This window comes from Malurus melanocephalus, unplaced genomic scaffold (assembly GCF_030028575.1).
Source record: "Malurus melanocephalus ecotype Western Australia unplaced genomic scaffold, MMel_1.1 scaffold_163, whole genome shotgun sequence".
Lineage (NCBI taxonomy): Eukaryota > Metazoa > Chordata > Aves > Passeriformes > Maluridae > Malurus > Malurus melanocephalus.
In genome coordinates this window covers 37454-53743 of record NW_026623395.1, presented here as the reverse complement: position 1 = coordinate 53743, position 16290 = coordinate 37454, and the positions used below count along the sequence as shown (strand labels likewise).

Below are 16290 nucleotides of genomic sequence, written 5' to 3'. Positions count from 1 at the left end.
TGGAAAGACTTTCCTTTTTTTAGTTATATGATTATTTTATTAATGTACTACAACAAATAAATCACAGAATTATTTGGCGATAGATTTCTGTGGAGTGCTCCTTTGAAGGAAAAGCTGAGGTTGATTGAAAAAATAGGACTTTTAGGTGTTAGGCTATGTTAGGGTACAGAATAAAAAGATGTAAGAAACCAGTTTTGGTGTAAGGAAACATGATGACAGCAAGGGAAGTGGCAGAACAACACAAGAAATGGTGTTTGGGTGTTTTGGTAAATTTGAGTGCAAATTATGGTTTTTCTAGGCATCTCTCTCTTATCTCATAACATGAATAGGTCTGAATAAGGAGTCAGTCCTGAAAGCAAGAATAAATGATGCAGAAATACAGGATGGCTGTTAAATAGTAAAGAAAATAATTTCTGTGAGGTATCTGGAAGAGCAGGGAGTAAGCATTAGGGAGATGTTTTTGCAGCAAATGTCTTCTGCTGTACGAACTGACCTAGTTCTGAGTCTGCAGAATCTACCTGCCTAAGAGCTTTGCCTTTGGCATGCTGCACATAACTTCATAATATTTGCAATATTTGGCTTGCGTTATAGGCTGTGTACCAGCTTGCAGTCCTTGGCCAGAGGATGGCACCTCTGTTCAGCTTTCCTCACTGCCTTGTAACTCTAACAGCACTGTTTTTTGTCTCTGTCACATGGTACAGGATTGTTCTCATATCTCAATCTTTGCCTTATTTTAATTTGCAGGATTTAATGGAGCAGCTGGAAAAGCAAGACAAAACTGTTCGCAAGTTAAAGAAACAGTTGAAAGTGTTTGCTAAGAAGATCGGTGAACTCGAAGGTACTTTTATAYTTTGAGAGAAAGATTTTGGTTTACTTTTTGTGCTGTAATTGTCACCATATCCATCWGGTTTAGTTGTTGTGAGGGCCTGAGGTCTTCAGTAGCTTTAGCCTCTGTTGATTGCAGAAACAGGACATGTGCTCAGAGCTCTGTGTGTTCCTTTATGAACCTTCACAAGATTTGTTTAGAAGATGAGAAAAAGAGACTGATGTTTCTCTGAAGGAAGAAATTATTTAAACATAAAGGAATGGYTCCTGACTGTTTGTGTACTCAAAGACAATAACTGATTTTGTCAAGAGAAAAGCAATACTAAATATGAACCAGACAAAAATTACTAACCCAGTTTTCCTTTGAATGTGAAAGTTAGTGACTCAAACTAAGTGGTTTTTTTAAAAAGTCTTTCAGTAATACTTGATTACTGCTCTAGACAAGATCGCAGTTATGTTTGTACATAATGCAGAGTGGGAAAATGTTCCTGAAATAYCACAGAAATGTTTCCGGTATGTATTGGTTTCACTGGAAAATGTATTATTTCTTTGCATTTTCTCTCTGTAGTGGGCCAGATGGAGAACATATCACCTGGACAAATCATTGATGAACCTATTCGTCCAGTTAACATTCCACGGAAAGAGAAGGACTTCCAAGGGATGCTGGAATATAAGAAGGAGGATGAACAAAAACTCGTSAAGAATCTTATTTTAGGTAAGCTTCTTTCTCCTTTGTGGCCCTCTCTGCTCCCATACACTCTGAAAAATGAATAAGAGCACAGAATTTGCATTAGGAAATGAATWGCTTATTTTGGTTTTGACAGTATTCAGTTTATCTACAATTCCTAAAAATCTGTTGTAACCTGATTATCCTTCGTGCTGAGTAGAGTACATATTAACATGCCTACATATTTTTTAGCAGGCAGTTATGTTTTCTTATTCTATTCTTTACCAAGAAAGTGGCACTTAGTTTTGCTGTCAGTTTTCAGTGGCCATACATATGTCTATATATATGTATATGTGTGTGTGTGTGTGTTTGCTGTTAACTGGAGAGGCTGCAATTATCTCATGTAACATCTTCCGATGATTTGACACTGAACAAGACAATGTGTGTTTGTTTTTCCCAAGAGCTGAAACCACGTGGGGTAGCTGTCAACCTGATTCCAGGACTACCAGCATATATTTTGTTCATGTGTGTGCGCCATGCAGATTACCTTAATGATGACCAGAAAGTGCGGTCRTTGTTGACTTCCACTATCAATGGCATCAAAAAAGTGTTGAAGGTTAGTCTGCTTGGTTTAGAAAAAAATGTTAATTTAAAATCTGCTTTTGGWTTTGTGTTAGAAGAATGAGGAAAAGGCTTTTGATAAGTTGGCTCCACATTTGTGATCAGTGAACTCCCACTAAAGTCGCAAGAGTTGAGTTAAAAAACCAACAAATTACATTGTTGGCATTTTATCCAAATAGTACCAGTGATGCATTGAACCAGTGGGAAAGGAACTACCTTCTTTTTGTTTTGAATATTCTCCCTTSTCTGAAGCTCAGCTTATAAATTTTRRATGTAGTCAAAGTTTGCAGAGTGAGTCTTTGTTAATCTTCTCCAGAGTGCTTAATTAAACAGTTTCATTTGCAGTTTTGGTTAACAGATTCCCTCATTTGTTCTACCTACAGATTGTATGATAATACACACTGATGATAATATGTTGCTACCCAAAGTCTTTGCAATGAGATGGCTGTGAGAGTTCAGGGCAGGTGTATCTTGAAGGCATTACTAAGACTTAAATATGTTTTATGCTTACATGGTTTTTTMKTTTTTAAATGAGAGAGATRTGTCAAAAGCCAAGTCTTTAATCAAGCTACAAGTTTTGAAAAAAATACTTAATAAACAATCCTGCAGGAGCTTAGATCTCCACAGGAATTTTTGAATATTTTTAAGTGAAAGAAGTGCACACTATGGAGCTGTGGTTCTACTCAGCATATACTGGATCCTGTGTTCTTTGCTGAGAAGGGTTTGTTGTTTTGTTTGATTTTCTATATCAGGGTGCCAAAATGGTTATGATGTAAGTGGCTTTCATCAAAACTGAATTATTCCCAGCTCCTCCTGCTGCCTCTGTATCATTCCAGTCTTCTCTGCTGGGCTCTTCACAAGAGTCACTGGGTATTTTGGGAATTCAGTCASATTGCCCTTTGATTTCTGCACAGAGCAATTAGGATAGGTCTGTGAAATACAGAAAGATCAGATCTGTGGAGGAAATCAAATTCTTAAAAAACACTAAGGAAAACGGGGAGGGTGTTTAATGGCATTTTGCCAAAATTGTTGCTTTTCTGGCACATTACTGAAATACACAAAGTTTTGCAAAGCATCAGAATGAGGAGCTACTGGGAAGTGTCTTAATTCTGTAGTTGTTGATCTAGCATTTTATTATTTTATTTCTCCTACCAGTCTTTGCTGAACTTGTTTGTTTTATCTTCAGAAAAGAGGAGATGACTTTGAAACGGTGTCCTTCTGGCTGTCGAACACCTGCCGATTTTTGCACTGTTTGAAGCAGTACAGTGGAGAAGAGGTAAGCAGTGTTCTTGCTCTGGTTTCTCTTGCTCTCCACTACCATTGTCAGCGCTGCTCTTAAACTAATCCAGTCATATCCCAAAATCTAGTCACACTGCACCTTTTGGAATGATGGTGATGGCATCAGTGGAAAGCATGGCAATATAAGATTAGAATCAACWTCCCTTTATTGCAGGCTGGGGGCCTGGAGTCTGAAGGACATTGGGCTCCCCAAAGTGTCAATCCCCAGATTAAGCAGGAGAATCTGGCTGCTACCATTATAGTTCTAGCAATGATTCACTGCACTCCCTGTCAAAGGGGCCGTATTGAACCTTTCAACCATAATATTGCCTAGTATGACCAGTTTATGTTTGGAGGCTGTGAWATATCTGAGGCCTCCTTCAAACTTAACTGAGCTTTTGGCCATCACTGACCAGGTGAGAATGCCCACACTGCAGTGGAGGGGAAGGGTCTTGCCTGCCAGAAAGCTGGCAGAGTTTGTTCYTGTGTCACAGACCTGACATTTTGACTTAAGGAAGCAGATGCTGTGAGCATCACAGTTGAAAAGCAAATCCTGGYRTTAGTCACAATCAGAAGAAATCCAAACTATAATTTTAAGAGGCTGTGRCTTATTTTAGAAGTAKTGTTTGTCAGGTGCATGAAAGAAAATGCAAATACTGTGTTTGTGTAATAGTTTTGTACTCCACTGAAGCATTAATTTCTGTTCATTTTTGAATTCAGGGGTTTATGAAGCATAATACRCCACGCCAGAATGAACACTGCCTCACTAATTTTGATTTAGCTGAATACAGACAAGTACTGAGTGACTTGGCTATTCAGATCTACCAACAGCTCGTCCGAGTGTTGGAAAATATTCTGCAACCWATGATTGGTAAGGCAAAGTTGAATTCCTTATTTTCACAACACAATAGCAAAAYGAAAATCGTGAKGGTGGTAGTAGATGTATCTGTATTTCTTCCTGAACAGTAGAGTTTCATTAATAGTTCTTGTGGTACTCTGTTCATAGAKGACAAGGACTGTCCTGGACAGGTTGAATTAGAGGAAACATTAAACTGTGACTTAAATGTTTCTTCTGGCAGTGCCAGAATGAATTATATRCCTTATTCATGCTTGTCATAAATCAAGCATTTGCAGCAAGAAGCTGTCAGGAAAATCTGGTATTTGTTGCCCTGTCTGTTGGGAAATATTCCCTGGAAAAATTACACTCTAATCACACAAGAACTCTTAGTTGAAATTACTATGGAGAAAAATATTTAGTTGTTATTATGGACAGCAGTGGGGGATTAAATCACAAGCAGTGATAAAGCTAACATTCAGGGAGGGCTTTTTCTTTTCCTTAAGAACACTTCATTTTCTATTCAGACAATATACCTGCAGAAATTTTCATGAAGCTTTCCAGTCACAGCATTTAGAAGAATGGAGCAGCTCTCGATTTGCAGACTCTCGAAGGAAAAAAGTAACTTTCCTGAGCTAGAGTCAGACTGTCCTTTCAACCACACATACTGGAATCTTTGTAAAACCCCCTTAAACTTTTAGATTTTGCAGAACACAGTTTCTGGAAGTCGTCGTAAACTGTGGCTAGCAGAAAGCCCAGCCTGCTCTCTGTGCTTTGCTGTCTTGCACAATATGCTTGTGTATCAGCAGTTTTCAGTCATCCCAATAACAYTGTGGATCCAATGCAGTTTCAGGAATGCTGGAGCATGAGACCATCCAAGGAGTCTCAGGGGTGAAGCCAACGGGGCTGCGGAAGAGAACATCCAGCATCGCTGATGAAGGAACCTACACCTTGGACTCCATCGTTCGGCAGCTGAACTCCTTCCACTCGGTCATGTGTCAGCACGGGATGGATCCCGAGCTCATCAAACAGGTTGTCAAGCAGATGTTCTACATCATCGGGGCCGTGACGCTCAATAACCTCCTCCTGCGCAAGGACATGTGCTCCTGGAGCAAAGGAATGCAGATAAGGTGAGAGAGCTTGTTGCACTTTCCTTGAATGCACTGCTGGAAATCCTGCTGGACATCATTTTGATGGAGCTGCAGGTACATCTGGAATATTTATTTTCTACATACAAGCAGGTGCAAATGCTGTTAAACTCATTTGGTGAAATTCAGTTAAAAGAGCTTGGTTSAGTTAGGCCAAATCCTACCTGATTATCAAGGAGATGTGGTAGAAGCAAACCAAAAAAGTGTTTCATTGTCAAGTGGGAATCAGAACTGTAGGTGAAATGTGAGTAATTGCTTCCTCAGCTTTTGGAGAACAATAGCAAACGTTCCTGCTGGGTTTTTGTGTACACTGRTGGTGCAGTGGATACCTCTTTGTCCATGCTAGTTTGCTGCATCGTGAGGTAAAGCCATCTGAATCATCTCCTGCTTTTCTCATGAGTTGTCCAGTGGATTCTTCTTATATGTCACAAAATTTAGCCTGGGCATTCCAGTCCCTCAAGTTACCTCACAAAGCCTCACTGTACTTTAACATGGACAGAAATCTCATTTGCATTTCTTCTTGTACTTATTACATTCATGCCATTAATAGGAACAGAAATAAATGGGGAAAACTATTTAGTGGAAATCTTAGACCATAGTTTCTAATTATTATGAAAGTCAAAATTCCTGCCTTAATTAGAAGAAAACAGTGTGAAGACAAAATAACAAGGAAGAAAAACACATAAACACAAAGAAGGAGCACTGGGAAAGAGAAATTGCACATGTTTTCCRTCTAKCCATAACCAGGCATTAATGTTCTTRATACTCTTAYMTCTTTGTACAGGTACAATGTGAGTCAACTGGAAGAATGGCTACGTGATAAAAACTTGATGAATAGTGGGGCTAAAGAAACCCTGGAACCCCTCATCCAGGCTGCACAGTTGCTGCAAGTAAAAAAGAAAACTGATGAAGATGCAGAAGCCATTTGTTCAATGTGTAATGCACTGACTACTGCCCAGGTGAGCAAATTCTCATTGTGCTSTCCCTCCTGAGCAGCTCTCTGCTCTGTTGCTGTTTGCTATCCCTGTCTGTGCTGCAGTTGCACATGATTTCCTATTTAAGTTTGCATTAGTACAGCTAAAACAGATTGAGTTGGAGGGGTGAAAAAAGGACCAGATCCTTTTGAGTCTGATGTTGGAGATTAGTTTTGAATAAATGGGAGGAAGCTCAATGGATTGTGCAGGGTGCAGTTATGGACACAGTCTCTCAGTTTGTGGAAATCYTTAGAGAAAAGTCTTCATTCAAAGACATCTCTGTGCTCCAGACAGCTCTGCCTGGGACATGATCTCTCTGTCATCAGAGTTGGTATCCAGCCAAGTTAATGGACAATTCAGACAGAGCTGTTGTCTGTGAGTCTGCAAACCGAAGTATTAAGTTACTGTACCCATTAGCCTCAAAGGCTGAACCAGTGGAGCTCAGTAAACAGACTCCTATTTAGGATAGCTTCCATTTTGTACAGATATGTTGCATGTTTTTTTCAAACCRTGCTATATTTGCATGGAGCTTGTACAGGTCTAAATGGACCCTGTGGTATCCATTTATTGGTGCTTACTGAACAATTCTCACCTGGAACAGGAAGACATTTCTTCATTTCTTTCACAGTTGTGTCAGCACTAGCAGTTGCATTGATACAGCCATTTTGATTTAGTAATTCACATTACTGGGAAATCACTTAGTTTTCTACTGAATAAGAAGTTAGAATTCYGTGAGCTGTAAGTGTTTTTAAGTGATTTGATTTCTTAAAGAAGGGAATGGTAATAAAACAAAGAGAATTTTTATTAGGTTTTACAAGTCTAACCCATATTATTATTTACAGTCTTTGTGATGCAATTGTTTCCTTTGGTGGTTTTAGCCCTATTTTTTAAAAAATAGCTTGTCTTGAAAAACAGTGAAGTTGTAAGACTACAGAAGGTTATGACAACAGGAGTTCATAATTACAGCATCAAAATTAGGCTGAGCAATACATCAGGTTTCTGGGGGTGGGTAGCAGTACGATCAGTTCTTCTCATGTGATTTTCCCATCATTTAGTATTTTCCACACATTTGTAGAAGTTTAAAGTTTCTACCACCAAAGACCATATGTTCTGAACAAGGCAGTCATATAACATAGCAACATAACATTGAGCAAGTGATGGAGTTCTGTATGAATCAATAAAATAAAAAATAACAGATACTTGTAAATAATTTTCTGTTTTAAATAGAATTTTAAAATTATGTTATTAGTAACCATGGATGAATCTGTTGATTGATCAGTAACACGATCCTAAGGTGGTTGTTGGTTGKTTTTCTTCACAGATTGTAAAAGTTCTGAATTTGTATACTCCAGTTAATGAGTTTGAAGAGAGAGTCTTGGTGTCATTTATACGTACAATACAGGTATGTCTCTATCTTTTCCCCAAAAACCATTTGACTGTTTCTAAGAATCTCTGAGCAGCCAAAATAGCTTGTATCCTGAAGTACACTCAGGAATATGAATTAAACTATGGTTTTGGGCCATCATTGTTTAACTGTGTGGTAAAAGGTGATGTCAGCCTTAAAATTTTAAGCAATCACAAGTTACTGCCTTCAGACTTACATGGAAGTGTTAGTTTCCCTGTCAGTATGTATGAGGTTTTCAGAAGGTGAGAGGTTTTTTGTGCTTATCCATCTTTCTGTATGTAAACACACTTGCATGACAGCTTTTCAAGCAGTAAGACTCAGRTATGCAAATTCACTTTACTCAGACCTGTGTCTGCATGGGAAGTTCTGTGCTTTGAAAACTGAGGCCTGTATCCATATCAAAGTCCTTAATTTACTCCCTCTGTTTTTGTATATATTGGTGAAAATGARAAGTTTTGAAAACTCTAAAGAGAAGCAGCCAGTGGAGCAAATTAAAAGAAACAAGCATGGACTTTCTAGACTGTTTGAAATGGAATTTCATTATAGCAGGATAAGGGAGATTGGGAAGGTAGAACTGAGATAAAACTGTAATTCCACTTACTGAAAAGACAGTTACCAGGTACTGGGCAAAATCTTCCTTTTGCAAGGAATTCAAGTATGTTCAGATTGCATAGTAAGGGGAGATGTGTAGAACCAAAGCTGCTAAAAGTAACTACAGTTTAATGGCACAACTGTTGTAAATGTGCTGGCTCAGGTTGGTGTGGAGTGTGTTTGCACACACACACGTGTCTGTAAGCACAGATCATCTTTGCAAGGTGATTATTGTCAGTCAGGTGCTCAGTGCTGATGTCATCCCTTTCTTATCTTTGCAGGTGCGTCTGCGAGACCGGAAGGACTCTCCTCAGTTGCTCATGGATGCTAAACACATCTTTCCTGTTACTTTTCCATTTAATCCATCCTCTCTGGCTCTAGAAACCATTCAGATCCCAGCCAGCTTGGGTCTGGGCTTCATATCTCGTGTCTGATTCTGAGGATGTCCCGTCAGTGTTAGATGAAGAAGTGGTTGCCTGATACCTGTACCTGTTCAAACATAGTGAAGCACTAAACCCACGTTTTCCCAACAAAAGCCWACAAAAGCCCAGATGTGTAGTTAAGGTAGCTGGGAAACTGCACAGCAGCACCACAGGCTGAAGGCTCCTAGAAAGATGTGCATTTGTGCTCGGTCATTGCATTTATGAGGACATCACTGRTTCATACATTTGCAGAGTATGGAAATCAGGCTTGGACAAAAATTGTGTCTTCAGCTGTCTAGAGACATTTTTAGATCTTTAGYAATGTATTTAAATAGTGTAAATTAAAATCTATATGTAATCTTCTCATAGGCAGGGACCAATGGGGACAGTCACAGTCCTGGACATGGAAGACTTGAAAGTGAGGCATTTTGTAGTAGAATACACAGTCRTGTGGGAGCCTGTTACATTTAATTTGTAAAAACTGGAATGGAAAAACACAAACTGGCAATATATAAAATTATTTCTTAAACCACTTTCTCATTTATGTCAGTTTRACATAAACTGTAGTGATAAGTCTTATAGCTCACTATATGCTCTAACTTAGGTGTTGATTTGTTAGAACTGTGGTTTACTGAGCAAACTAAATCGCTGCTGCATATTCTGTTGTTTTAAATGTACGACAGTATCATACTAAGCACTAAAAATAAGATACTTCATTTTTTCTGGTCAACCTTATTTACAGTCTGTTGCGGTCTGTTATTTTAAGTGGATTTTTGCACATTGTATCAAGTAACACCTGTAGAGGAAAATGGTAACTAAGCACAAGTAGCACACTGGAAATTATATGTTTAGTTATTTTTAAAAGTAGTTAGCTAAAAATACAGAATCTTGAAGCAAATGATCAGAAGTCAGTAATTAYTTTAGTATTTATTTAGGTTATAGAGTCTGTCTAACAGTGTTCTTTGCAGACCCCCAGAGATGACAATGGGAATTTTGAGTATAATCACTTTCGTTTTTTTGCCATTAAAAAAAAACCCAGAAAAAAAGTCTTCTTTCACACTGGAATATGAGAGGAAAAACTTGAACAGAATATTTCTGCAGTAGCCCAAGGCTCTTATTCTTAGAAAGGCTGACTAACAGGAAAGTTAAGTAGAGTTTGACTGTGATGCTTTCACTTGACTATGACTCATGCTGGTTTAATAGTTGGAAATCCAGAGTGCATAATGAGAAACTGAGTTATTTTGGATATTGCACATTTTACTGGAAAGTTTTTTCTGTCTCACACATCTTGGATCAGCTATGTAAAATTCACATTTCACAATGTGAGGCATAAGTGTGGAAGCCTTGCTTAAGGTTCCAATTCTGTGGTGTATGGCTCAAGTATACATGTAAAAATAAAGCCACACACATTGCTCAGTTGCACTGTGCAATATTTTTAATGTATTATAATAACCTGCATCTTAGTGTTAACATTAATTTATTTTACAGTATTGATAAAAAACCTAGAGGTACACTATTAGACTATTTGGTGCTCCTCTGTTTGCCTGCAAATTCACAGAGAAAAGATTTGCTGTTAAGCAGACTGAAACATTTTAGTTTGGTTTTACTTGAGARGCAGATAAGCTGTTTGTATGGTTGCTAAAACTGGAAGTAAGGACAATAAACTTAGTATCATTTTAAGATGCTCCTGTCATATTCCAATGGCCCATATTACATTTGATTGATCATGCCTTTACTTCCAAGAACCTAATCCTGCATTGTGGAAAAGTCCTGAATGATCTTTGCTAAATGACTTAGATTGTTTTCCTCTGCATCATAAACCAAACACTCCTTTTTCAAATATTACTTGATTTCTGAAACTCTGGCTACTGTGAAGTGGCTCCAAATAAGGTGTAAGGTYGTTTTCAGACTGTCAGGGGTATTGTACTTGTGAGAATGTAATGGCAAAGCCTTTGCATCCAGTAACAAGGTTAGGAAAGAAAACACACAAGAACATGCTGACCTACCAATTTTTTTTCTCCTATTGAAAAACAAACAATTGGCATTACAGTATGTTCATACTGTAGATCAGGAAATGTATCCACTATTTAAGYGTTAGTGTTTAAAATGTATGCCTAAATGTATTTTTGTTTATTTTTTAAGTTTGTTTACCTGTAAAAAGCCTTATTGTATCGTTTCCTTAAAAAGGTAGTGTTTAGTAATTTATAGGTTTCATCCTTAAACTCAGTGGTTCGACAGGAATTTATATCACATTAAAAGTATATGCTGCTTGACATGTTTTAAAGGAAAATATTTTTGAGTTGGAATAGGTATGTAGTTGGTAATTCATCTAACATTTTACATGGCAGTATTTTACATGCACTTTTCAGAAGTAAAATTTTAGTGAGTGTATAATAGAACTTTCACCTTAGAACTAAAATCTCTTYAACCATGGAATATAATGCAGAATTATTTTCAAAACGTCCTTTTTTCCTTTGAATCATTGTTATGCTCTTTTAATGTGGACATATCTTTTATATTTTAATTTATTATCTATTGAGATGATAGATTTTATCAGATGCTGGAGAAATACTTGTCAATGACCCCTTAGAAATATATACAGTTATTCTACAGATTTTGCACAATAATTACCTCATTCAGTTTGGTGTATTTTTATTCCAGTGATCATTTTATTCTGATGCTTAGGACACAGTCTTCTATCCAAATTTTGAAAAATTGCTTCTCACACTTCAGACTGGGATGGATCATARAAGTGCTTAAGTCCATTAAATGAGATTAATCTATTCCATCACAGGAAAAAGTAGCATCAACTTCATTGTTGAAAGTGGATTGATATCCAGCAACATTTGTWCCCAACTTGGAAACACCAGCAATTGCAATCTTGAAGGTCTATATGTAATTTGTGATTTAAACTGAACACATTTCAAATACCATACTAAAACTATGAGTAAACACTTGGGTTTTTTAAGATGCTGATACTTCATGTGATAAGTAAAAGCCTTTAAAMATAGGTTTTCACTTGATGCCACTACAGTACATAGATGAAAAACAAAACATTGTCAGAATTACATGAGCTCTGATCTGTTGTAGTGTCTGATGTTGTACTTAGTAAACGTATGCATCATAAAAACTGTAGCCTAATAGCTATCACTGGAAAATGTCCAAATAAAAGTACAACTGTACAATTTGTTTCAGATTTTTTTGGTTGGTTGGCTGGTTGGTTGGTTGGTTGGTTGGTTGGTGGCTCATGAGCTGTGCTGGCACAGACCCCAGATGGTCACAGGGTTCCCTCTGCCTCCATGGCAGGCTTGGTGTTGACTGTCAAGGGAGTTGGTTAAAATCTGAGGATGTGTAAATACACACCCAGATAGCAGTAGTGTGCCATAAACCACCGTGCTTATGGGAAAATACTTTGYTCGGCGTAACCCATTTCTGTTCAGATATATAGTCACCTAATATTAACTGTTCCTGAGATAAAATTTCAGTTATTTCACTAAAACATTACCTCATGTGCCATGAAAGCTTCTTGTGCCAAACCTGTCAAAAACTGGCACGGTAGTTATTCAAATCTTCCTCATTAAGGATATTTAAATGCAGTACCTGATAGTGCTTTAATTCAGAGTTGTTAATTTTTATCTTATCGCGAGTTTGTTGTAGAAACTCCTTTACAGTGCTTTTTAAGGAGGTGATTAATGTTCCTGTTGGTTTTCTCCGCTGGGTCAGGACTGCTCCCCTGGAATCCCTGTGGCAGCTGGAGGTGTATCCCAGATGCCCGCTGTGCCAGGGCGGTAACTGGCAGAGCTGGGACCCTGCTGCCCTCCGCGGCCTGATAACACGGCCCTGAGAGGGGCCGGAGCCGGGAGAGGGCCGGGGCCGAGCGGGGAGTGGGGCCGGGGCCGGGGCCGGGCAAGGAGCGGGACGGGGAGCAGGGCCAGGGCCGGGCTCTGCAGTCACTGGGGCCGAGGTCGGGCGGGGAGCGGGGCTGGGGCCGGAGCAGGGCCGGGGCTGGGGCCGGAGCGGGGCCGGGGCCGGGCGGGGAGCGAGGAGCGGGGCAGGGCCGTTCCCCACGCCCCGGGGCGGGGGCCGGGCCGGACCGCGGCCACCTGCGGAACCTGGGGCGGGCTCCTGTGACACCACCTCGTCCGTGCTCCGATGGCGCTGGCCGAGCTCTACACGCAGGTGAGAGAGCTGAGTTATTTTGGATATTTGGGGCTGAGGGAGGGGGCCGCGGGCGGTGGTCACAGCGCGGAGCCGCCTGTGGGGGACATGGCGGGGTGCGACGGCGGGCACACACCACAGGGCACCGGGGCGAGATGCTTCTTCTTGAGGGAAACCCTCCTTTTCTGAGCCCCTCGGAACAGGTCCCGCTGCTCCAGCCAGCGATTAGGCAACGTGATGAAAAAGTTTTACTGCCCTTCCCGGCRCTCGGGCTCGGAGCGCCGCGCTTTCTGTTGGGTCAATRTTGAACGTGTGTGGGCAGAGCTTGYCCCTGAAACGAACATTCTTCCTCCTCAATGCGCCTGCTGAAACTTTTGCACAACTTTTCTCRCTTCTCTTGTAGTCACCGGAATGTTGTGACGTATCCTTTGTTCGCTTAGCTTTAAATAACAAAACCACCATGGGTATGTTGGTGATTTATAAGCCTKTGTCTCTCGCCCCAGCAGCTGCTCCCACTGAGCCCGGTGCTGCGGGGCCGGTGGGTCCTGGTGCTGCTGCCACGCTCGGAGCTGCTGGAAGAAGGAAAGGCAGTTTTCTCAGGAATAATGTCAGGCAGGTGGAGGGGGAAGGAGTGCGGGTGTAACCTGACGCGGAAATGAGCAAACTCCCGTCTGTTTACCTGCGAGGCAGGGTTTGGAGACAGCCAACTCTGTCGGCTGGCTGCATTTGCCAGTGGAGGCTCCTGCAACCCTTTGCTGAAGAATCAGTGCTTTTATCACGTTCTTCCYCCTCTCTTTCTCGTCCTTCACCTAGCGCAGTTCATTTTCTTACATGGGAACGAACTGTGTGCCCCAGAGGCTCTTTGGTGGTGATATTCTAACTCACAKAGAATAACAGCAAACAAAGAATTCAATTTAAAAAGCACTTTTTGTAAGCCAGGAGATCAGCACAGCGTAGTAATGATCCTAATAACAGTTTATAGTTAGATACACATGGAAAACTGAAAAGTAAAGCTAATTTAGCTGTGTCTTTYGTGTGGCCATTAAATAGATGCTTGTGGAGCTGGGCTTTTGTCCCCTTTGTCAGAGAGGTGAATACATTACTATTATAGTGGTTTGGGGTTGTTGAGAAAATACCTTTGTGATTTTGGATATTGTGTGAAAAAATGCCATCCTGCTGAAAGCACCAGCAAGGATGTTTTGGTGGATGCTCATGCCCTGATGGGCAGCAGGTTGGCCTGTGGCTCACTGGAAGCGTCAGTGTTGGCCCTCAGGATGCTGAAAACWCAACTGGAGAAGTCAGGGAGCAGCACAGCCTAACTCACAGGACRTTCTTGTGCTGTCCCTCTTACCCTGAATTGTTCAGTGCTGATCCTTGGGGATCAGAGTTAAAGAAGCTGCAGCTGTACACTGCAGTTTGTAGGCACCCACCGTGGTTCAGTGGGGTTCTTGGGGCAGAGARCCTCCCGTTTTGAGGATCTACTGGAGCATCCAAGGCTTCTTCCAAATCAGAGAGGAGAAAAGTTATTTGTGCCAAAACCAACAGTTGCAGCACCAAGATGAGAAGGAATACAAGTCTCAAAGGTTTTTGTGGGTCTGCTAAAACTCCATGAAATCATGACTAATGTTAATTTTTCAAGTAAGCAGCTGCAGCAGTTCTCACAGGTTTATTTAAACAGCTCGTTTCAACTGAGCATGAATACAGCTGGGGAGAGGGGATTRAAGGAATGGTTCTGCCTATCAAAACAGAAAGATGCTGAAGGAGTAAACATCCCAGTTCTTGTGTAAGTAGGGACTGATGATGTTGCTTTGTCAAACGCTGTCAGGATGAGAAGGACACCTCAATAATTCCCTACTCCACACAAGTAATTCCCTACCAGCTGAGGTTTCCAGCTGTGTTATATCCTTTTAAGGAATGCTGTTTCCTATAGGCAGAGCATTTAAAGAAGTTGCTTTTGCTTCAGCATTTTAACTTCAGCATAAGAGAGCTAAATGGCTGCAAGAGCATAACTTACATTCAAATATTTTCTTCAAATATTTATGCTTCAGAAGGTTAGAGATACCGTGCTGGGATGCAGCTAAACTGAGTAAGCTGATTGCTTGTAAAGAAAGAAACCTTCCTAGTAGTCTTTGAAGTTTGTCCTAGAGCAGGGAAAGATGTTTGGAGGTTGCACTTCAGTCCCATTAAAAGAAAGGGAAATGTGCAGAAGGGAACTCTTGGGTATAACAATGTGCCTGTGGCAAAATGCATCCTGAGTCCAGTGTCCTATACTTGAATTCAGGGAAGTGATGGTCTGAATTCTGATAAATGAGATGCTTTCRCTGGCATTTGCTTATTTGGAATCTCCTAGAAACCAGGTCTCTCCCTTCAGTTGTCCTGCAGACTCTGCACTCAACAGGAGCAGAATATGCAWGTCTGAAATCAGAATCTGCTTTTCTTTTTTTGTACTTTCATTAGAAATAACAAAACCACAAAAATCTGTTCCACTATATAGAGCTAAAAATAATCCTCTAAAGTCCCAGTATCCAGTTCAGCTTTTTGGTTGCACTTGATGTTTCAAAGGTGTTTTTTTATACTAGTCTGGTATTATGGTAGTAGCTAAGCTAACTATTGTCTTGTTTTTCTGTTGCAGTACAACAGGGTTTGGATCCCTGATAATGAAGAAGTTTGGCAATCTGCAGAAATCACAAAAAACTACCAAACTGGAGACCGTTTTCTCCATGTGCAGTTAGAAGATGGAACTGTAAGAAGAAAAGCCTGAAYTGTTGTGGGGTTTGCTGAGTTATGTTTGTGTAGAAAGATCACTCACCATTAYGTGATCTAAATAACACATAGATATTTCCTTTTTTTTTATCATATTGAAATTTGTACAGTACACATCTGCTACCCAAAAATGTGGGGARTGCAATTCCACTGTCTGTATCATGTTAGTATGGAGAGCATCCCTCAAGGATCGCTTTTGAAACAAGCCCAGAAATTCAGCTTAAGTTGAAGCAAATCAGAAGTGCAAGGCAGGCAGAGTTCTCTCTCACAGAGCCAGCTGTTGCTTTTTTTTGTGGCTTTACGTAAGATCTGTTAATTTTAGTATCCAAGTTCTTTACAAATTTAATACTTTGAAAGCATTTCTGTATTTCTGCATTCCTGATCCATAAAGATAATTATTAAAGGTATGCTTCAATGGATTTGTTGAAAGAAACAGAAGCAAGTTTTAAATTTTCTGTAAAGAAAAGAGAAGGGTTGCAAGTAAGGATAGTTACAGAGCTGACTTGAGTTCTGACCAGGTCTTTATTTTCATTCAGTTGCAGCTAATCTATTATTCTCCTCTGTACTTGAAATGTGCATGTGTTTGGAGAGCTAAACAAGTTT

General features: G+C 40.1%; 2 protein-coding genes across 10 annotated transcripts in view; both read left to right on the top strand.

Annotated features, from left to right (window-relative positions):
- MYO5A (myosin VA) overlaps positions 1–9501 on the top strand; it is a 91908-nt gene extending 82407 nt beyond the window's left edge. For all 8 annotated transcript variants that reach the window (XM_057372073.1, XM_057372072.1, XM_057372069.1 and 5 more), the window contains 9 exons: positions 745–838; positions 1394–1540; positions 1954–2108; positions 3300–3389; positions 4112–4262; positions 5074–5356; positions 6159–6333; positions 7670–7750; positions 8626–9501. In XM_057372073.1, coding sequence (XP_057228056.1) covers positions 745–838; positions 1394–1540; positions 1954–2108; positions 3300–3389; positions 4112–4262; positions 5074–5356; positions 6159–6333; positions 7670–7750; positions 8626–8778 — 1329 coding nt within the window. In that variant the 3' untranslated portion in view covers positions 8779–9501. The remainder of the gene's footprint in view (positions 1–744; positions 839–1393; positions 1541–1953; positions 2109–3299; positions 3390–4111; positions 4263–5073; positions 5357–6158; positions 6334–7669; positions 7751–8625) is intronic.
- Positions 9502–12874: 3373 nt separating this feature from the next.
- Positions 12875–16290, top strand: part of MYO5C (myosin VC) — a 33178-nt gene continuing 29762 nt past the window's right edge. For both annotated transcript variants that reach the window (XM_057372063.1, XM_057372064.1), the window contains exons 1-2: positions 12875–12945; positions 15557–15667. In XM_057372063.1, the coding sequence (XP_057228046.1) occupies positions 12919–12945; positions 15557–15667 (138 nt within the window). In that variant the 5' untranslated portion in view covers positions 12875–12918. The remainder of the gene's footprint in view (positions 12946–15556; positions 15668–16290) is intronic.